Source organism: Capsella rubella, unplaced genomic scaffold (assembly GCF_000375325.1).
Source record: "Capsella rubella cultivar Monte Gargano unplaced genomic scaffold, Caprub1_0 scaffold_6, whole genome shotgun sequence".
Taxonomy (NCBI): domain Eukaryota; kingdom Viridiplantae; phylum Streptophyta; class Magnoliopsida; order Brassicales; family Brassicaceae; genus Capsella; species Capsella rubella.
In genome coordinates this window covers 14,934,090-14,940,754 of record NW_006238918.1, presented here as the reverse complement: position 1 = coordinate 14,940,754, position 6,665 = coordinate 14,934,090, and the positions used below count along the sequence as shown (strand labels likewise).

At 30.6% G+C, this 6,665-nt stretch overlaps 1 protein-coding gene across 2 annotated transcripts; it reads left to right on the top strand.

Annotated features, from left to right (window-relative positions):
- The first annotated feature begins 1,618 nt into the window (after positions 1-1,618).
- Positions 1,619-4,390, top strand: LOC17881926 (equilibrative nucleotide transporter 3). 2 transcript variants are annotated; one of them, XM_023780759.1, is made up of 9 exons: positions 1,619-1,815; positions 1,906-1,988; positions 2,088-2,192; positions 2,294-2,449; positions 2,556-2,699; positions 2,809-2,914; positions 3,016-3,188; positions 3,298-3,735; positions 4,103-4,390. In XM_023780759.1, exons 2-9 carry the CDS (start codon positions 1,947-1,949, stop codon positions 4,214-4,216), a joined length of 1,278 nt encoding a protein of 425 aa, XP_023636527.1. In that variant the 5' UTR covers positions 1,619-1,815; positions 1,906-1,946; the 3' UTR covers positions 4,217-4,390. The 2 variants fall into 2 exon arrangements, with proteins under 2 accessions (XP_023636527.1, XP_006287835.1); XM_006287773.2 differs by having other exon boundaries at positions 1,621-1,815; positions 3,319-3,735.
- The last annotated feature ends 2,275 nt before the right edge of the window (positions 4,391-6,665 follow it).

Genomic DNA, 6,665 nt, shown 5'->3' with positions numbered 1-6,665 from the left:
AGAACACATTTTATAAGATTTTTCAACTATGCTTTAAGCGAGGCCCATCAAATCGGTGGGCATCGTCGACGATCATTTACAGCTAAGCGCACAAACACCAACGTCGTTTTTATAAATATTTGTGAAAAAGAACAAGATTTTAGTTGTTTTTTTGCATAACTTATAAATACAAAAATGTAGTGTAGTTGACACAATTACACTTTTCTTATAATTTTATACACTTTTTTTAGTATTTTACCTTCAAACGATTATTAAAACATTCGTCCTAAAATCTTTTTTTGCATTTAATTTCACAAAATCGGACCAATAAAGTGTAAGATCACCTCTATTAATAAAATTTTAAATAGGCTTTTATTAGTAAAATGACAATAAAAATAAGAAAAACAACGAAAACAAATTCTTAAACAAGTAATTCTAAGACTATCATTTTCAGTGATATTTAGTATGAGTATTTGAAACCTTTTTATAATTAATTTAATCTAAGTGTATACAAAAAGAAAAGAGGATTTTAGTGTTTATAGAGTTTAAGGTGAATGTCTTGAAATCTTAAATATTTATTATTTTTTTAATATAAGATTAAAATATAAAATACTCATAAAAATCACACGATACATATGTTTTTCATGACTCTAAGACATGACCCTGCATTCCCGGCAGAAATAAAGGCAATTGTGTATTACATGAACCTATTTCCTTTTTGAATATTCTTTGTATAGTAATATTTCTGTTAATTATCTTGCGAAATGCACAATAAAGAGTCGACAGATCCTGTGTTTTCCGAGTTAATTACTTGATAAGGATTTTTTTCAATGGCAATTTTTTTTTGCCGTTTTTTTGTAAAATTTTATGAATTTGCCAATTTTTAAATTAGAAAAATATGATTTATATTTGGGTTTAGATGGTTCTAATTGTCTTTAAGGGTTTAATATTTACTATAAAATACGTCTTTTAACAACAAAATATCAAAAAATAAACATTTTAAAAAGTTCAAACACCACATCAACAAAATTAAAACTTAAAACAGAGCCAAAGAAAGTAAAACTCAATCCCATCATATATAGTGGTCCAGTCTTTCCAACGCTAAATAGGAAGTGAACCTACCATCTATCGTCATGCTATCCGCAATTTCTCTAGCCAAAACATTTTATTTTCGGAGAATATACAAAGTTTTGACGGATATATAGATTTGTCTTTCTTTTTCTAAAGAAATTAAAATTTAATTGCATTACTACATTTTTGTTAAATAATTAATTTTATTTCGTTAAGAAACATTTAGAAGTTCTTAAATGCTCAAGCGGTTAGATAAGAAATAAAGAAAGAAAGAAGAGATAAACGTAAGAATCAACTCGAGGTGAAGACTTTACTTCATTGCCTCTCTTGTCCAATCCTCATTGATTCTTTATCTATTATCTTTTTTTTCTTCTTTCTTATATACATAGTTTTTTTTTCCCCATTTATGAACACGTTTAAGACCGATCTCAAAGATATGTAACTATTTAAAGAATTTTTCTCCAATAAATTATTCGCTTTCAGACCATGTAGTATGTACATCGACTTCAAGTGGACTAGTCTAATAATAGAAACGAAGAAGGCTTTCACACTTTGGATTCTTTTATCATTTTGGTTCTGTTTCTTTATCTACAATTCTTTTCGAGTCTTATTTTATTTTTGCCGTATTTGCTGTCAAACCTTTTTTTATAAAGGTATTGCTCCATGGTTTAAGAATCTTGTATTGAATCTACATGAAAGCTCTCCTCGTAATATATAATCAACAAACTCGTTGACTCTACAACATCCACATGTGCTAACCTCCAAGTAAGTGATCTTTAGCTTTTTTGCTCCCAACGATAAGAAAGAACAAACCATAAGCTTGTGTTTGATCCAATTCTTGAATCTTGAAACAAGGTTATGTTCTTTTGAGCTCTCTCTCTGTAACTATTTTGAAAATGGGGGAAATACATGAGAACCAAGCTCCTGAGAGGCTTCAGGTAAGTTTCTACATAATCCAAAACTCAGATCCCAAAATCTTTCATCTTGTTTCTGAATTTAAAAACCAAAATTCTTGTTTATGTCTTAATTTGAAACAGGGGAAGAATCAAGCAATGGTTGTTTGCTGTATTCTTGGAATTGGATCTCTCGTTTCTTGGAACAGTATGCTCACTATAACAGATTACTACTACCACGTTTTCCCGGTTCGGTTTTTGTTTCAAGATTCTAAAAATTTGATGTTTTGAATTTTGGTGGTTACAAAAATATTCAAGTAGAAACCTTTTTTTTATGTTTCTTCTTATAGGATTATCATCCTTCAAGAGTACTCACACTTGTCTACCAACCATTTGCGCTTGGAACGATCGTGATTTTCGCATACCACGAATCGAAAATCAATACTCGAAAACGTAACCTGATCGGTTACATTCTATTTACAGTATCCACATTCTTGCTCATAGTCGTAAGTTTTTATTTCAAGTCTTAAAAGTAACTTTAATATTTGTTATGGAGTTGGGATTTTTATTATGGACTCAAGAATCTAAAAAAATAAACACAAATTAAACCAGTTGGATTTGGCAACAAAAGGACGTGGTGGAGTCGGACCGTATATCGGTTTATGCGCAGTCGTTGCTTCTTTTGGCCTCGCGGATGCTACCGTTCAAGGAGGAATGATCGGTGATTTGTCATTGATGTGCCCTGAACTAGTGCAGGTTTATACATTTTGGCAGATTCAAAATCTTGGTTTAGACTAACCAGTTTAGATTAACCAAGATTTACAAGATATAAATACTCATATACATCTTCTTTGCTTGTTTGTAGTCATTCATTGTGGGATTGGCTGTAGCTGGTGCGCTAACATCGGCACTTAGGCTAATAACTAAAGCAGCTTTTGAAAAATCAAATGACGGTCTACGAAAAGGAGCAAGTGAGTTAAAATTTTGAAGATTTCAAATCTTTATAACCGATAGAAACTACAATCATCAACGTGTTTATAAGTTCTTTGTTTTACTTCTTTTCTTTATGTAGTGATATTCTTAGCAATCTCAACATTCATAGAGTTACTCTGTGTGATGTTATACGCGTATGTGTTCCCAAAACTCCCCATAGTTAAGTATTACCGCAGAAAAGCTGCTTCTGAAGGTTCTAAAACTGTTTCTGCTGATCTTGCTGCTGCTGGTATCCAAAATACATCAGAATTGGTAACTTCAGATTCCTCAAGACTCTTCTTTTTGTTGGTTTCTTTAAAGAAATACCTCAAGAATCTATCTTTCTTGATTTGTTTTCTCAAAAATACTTAACACTCTTTAGCTTCTTGATTCTTCTATACAGACTGATGATGATTCCAAGAATCAAAGGCTAGGCAACAAAGAGCTGTTGCTTCAAAACATAGACTATGCAGTGAATCTGTTCCTCATCTACGTATGTACATTATCCATTTTTCCCGGGTTCTTATATGAGAACACAGGACAACACGGGTTAGGCGATTGGTACGCGCTTGTCTTAATAGCGATGTACAATTGTTGGGATCTGGTTGGGAGGTACACACCCCTGATGAAATGGCTCAAGATTGAGAACAGAAAATTGATCACAGTCGCGGTTTTATCGCGTTATCTCCTCATTCCGGCGTTCTACTTCACCGCGAAATATGGTGATCAAGGATATATGATTATGCTCATTTCTGTTTTGGGATTGACAAATGGACACCTCACTGTTTGCATTCTCACCACAGCTCCTAAAGGATACAAGGTAATCTATATTACAACCTTTTCCTTAGTAGAGATTAAAGATTTTGATGTTTTATTTTCGTTTATCTTTAGGATTTGCATATATATTGTTAACTCTAGTAAACTAAAGTTTTGTTGATTCTCAAAAATAAATACATGTAAACGTGAACGTAAATTCAAAGTGGAAAAAAATGAAAATCAAACACAAATTGTGTTTACAATTTGAAAAGAGTACAATTTTGTTTTGTGTTTTTCTATTGTAGACAACACTATACTATATAAAGTTTTGATTACTTACACGCAAATATAAACAAATTAAATACAATATTTGCGTTCAAGACAAGTAATCTCACATTTGTTCAAAATTTGGGTTATGATTTTTTGTGAAGGGTCCGGAGCAGAATGCGTTAGGGAACTTGCTGGTGATCTTTTTGTTAGGAGGGATATTTGCAGGAGTGGCTTTGGATTGGCTATGGCTTATTGGTAAGAAGGATGCCTTTTGAGTTTTCTAATGATCACTCCAAATCCATTATTGATTCACTTTACTTAATTTCTGCTTTCGTCTTTATTATTCTTTGCTTTGTAACCTTTCTTTAAGTGTTCTTATCCTTGTAAACAGAGTATAATGTATTACAGAATAATTATTTCTAATATATATATTACTGATTTTCTTGCAACATCAGCCATAAATCTGGAATTAATGAATAGCAAAACCTTAACAATACATGTCAAATCACATATATACATTACTTAGGAATTTATTTTTTAATTGAAAATACTGTATAAACTATATCATATATATAAGCTAGTAATTCTAGATGATATAATTAACTAAAGTAGAAGATAAGAGACGATCATACATACCTCTTGTTAATGTTTTCTGAATCCTGAAATTAGAAAAACATGATTGAGCGCAACGCTGGTGTAAATTGCTTTAATCCATTTCCATAATAGATGGAGCAAACAAAAGAAAAAACGAAGTTACATCAACGCTGCACTCAATGATGTTCATTCAAATCCAGGAAAATATATATCTTGTTGCTTTTCCGATCACCTTGGAAATGAACAGAACACATGATGTTTATAAGACATTAACAATGCTTGTGTTGGTTTGAAAAGCTAGTACAATGCTTGTTTGTACTACTGTGTACTATTTACAAACCGTACTAGCTAGATTATGTAGTATATCTTGAGATTCCGATATCTTTTTTTGTACATAAAAATATAAAATTGTAACGAACGAAACTTATATATAAATGTGTCTTTCGTTTTCATGTGATGCATAAAAAAAACATTGTTACATTACACGATTCTTAATCAAAAGTTTAAAATATTCCAAAGTTTGTGTAATGTACTAATGATCGGTGTTCGTGTGTACTACACCGAAACACCCAACTTTTGTGTACTACACGAGATCATCTCTAATTCGACAACATCGTACAGTAAAACATCTATAAATTAATACTCTATAAATTAATAAACACTATAAATTAATAAATTTTGTTAGTCCCAAGTCGGGCCAATGTAAAAATTAACCAAATTCGATAAGATAATAAGATAATAAGTTTTTTTGAAATCCCTATGTAAATATAGTCCCAATAATATCATAAATTAATAATCACTATGTATATACATATATACTTTGTTTAATCCTTTTTTAGTTGTGGCATTTTGGGACCAACCATAAGTAGCTCTAACTACTTCAGTAAATTCAAAGCAAATATTCTCTGTGATCATGAACACAAGTTCTCTTTTGTACTCCTCAGAATCTCGAGTATCCAAAAAGAGATTATACAATTATCTACCGTTTCGGTTCTATTGTTTTACTTCATGTAACGGATATATAAGATTTTTAATGAGATAATAAAAATGGAAATTTTGTATTCCTCGAGATTAGGTGCGATTTTTTTGGGTTATTAATTTAATCTTAGCATAACAAACTGATCTCACCATAATAAATGAGATTAATGGAAGCTAAGATTTTATGGCTAAGATAATCAAATGCGGTAATGATTTTATAATTTAACAAATCGAATTGGGAAATGTTTTTAACAATTAATCCCTTAAGTTTTTATAATTCAAGAAATGACAAGGGTTTACGGTTGTAAATAATACAAAATAAAATGTTATTTTCCAAAAAAAGTAATTCAAAAATGTTAATATAAATATGAAAAATGAATTTAAACCGTTTGGATTTAGCACAATTTATCTTTGTAAATATAAACCATTAGTGTCATTAGTAACCCAATAGAAAACAATTTATGGTAATTTATCGGATTTAAACTCCAAAAAAAAAAGGAAAAATAAAATAAAACGAAAGGATCTCAAAGTTTGAGCTAATCATCCAACGTTAACTTTGAGTTGATAAATTCGTCTTAACTCAATGTTAAGTCAACATTAACATGGTTTAACACATGCACCTACTGTTTTTTTTTTATAATAAAGTTTCTGGTATTATACTGTTGAGTGTTGGATTAACGTTGTATATATCGATCTGAAATTATCTAGTCAACTCATAGTTAGGTTGTCAGTCGTTTAGTGGAATGATTGAAGTTTTTGGTAGCTAAATCGCATATTTGTTTTTCTAAGACTTTTTTTTTCTCTATACCGATATATCCAAAACTAATTAGGAAGTGTGATTGCTCACTAGTCACTATGACGTATTAATAACGCACTGTTCGAAGAAACATATTTATAAACCCATGTGGCCATGTGACTATAGAAACTTTCGGGCTGGCGACATTAAATAGATTCTTGTAATGTCTTAGCCTAAAATTTCAATATCTTATTTGTCGAGTTTTCTGATTAGTTTAGTCACTTGGTAACAAAATTTTAGATTATTAACAATTCTCCTAGATAAGAATAGATTAAACTATCTATATAGTTACTCAAATCATTTGGTCCACACCCAAATAAAGTCATGTTAATCAATGTTAGACCAACTCCAGTACT

Excerpts from the sequence above, each read along its gene's own strand:
- LOC17881926 (XM_023780759.1), top strand. The coding sequence starts at position 1,947 with ATGGGGGAAATACATGAGAACCAAGCTCCTGAGAGGCTTCAG. Across the intron at positions 2,700-2,808 it reads TGTGCCCTGAACTAGTGCAG|TCATTCATTGTGGGATTGGC; the intron begins GTTTATACATTT and ends GCTTGTTTGTAG. Across the intron at positions 3,189-3,297 it reads TCCAAAATACATCAGAATTG|CTTCTTGATTCTTCTATACA; the intron begins GTAACTTCAGAT and ends AACACTCTTTAG.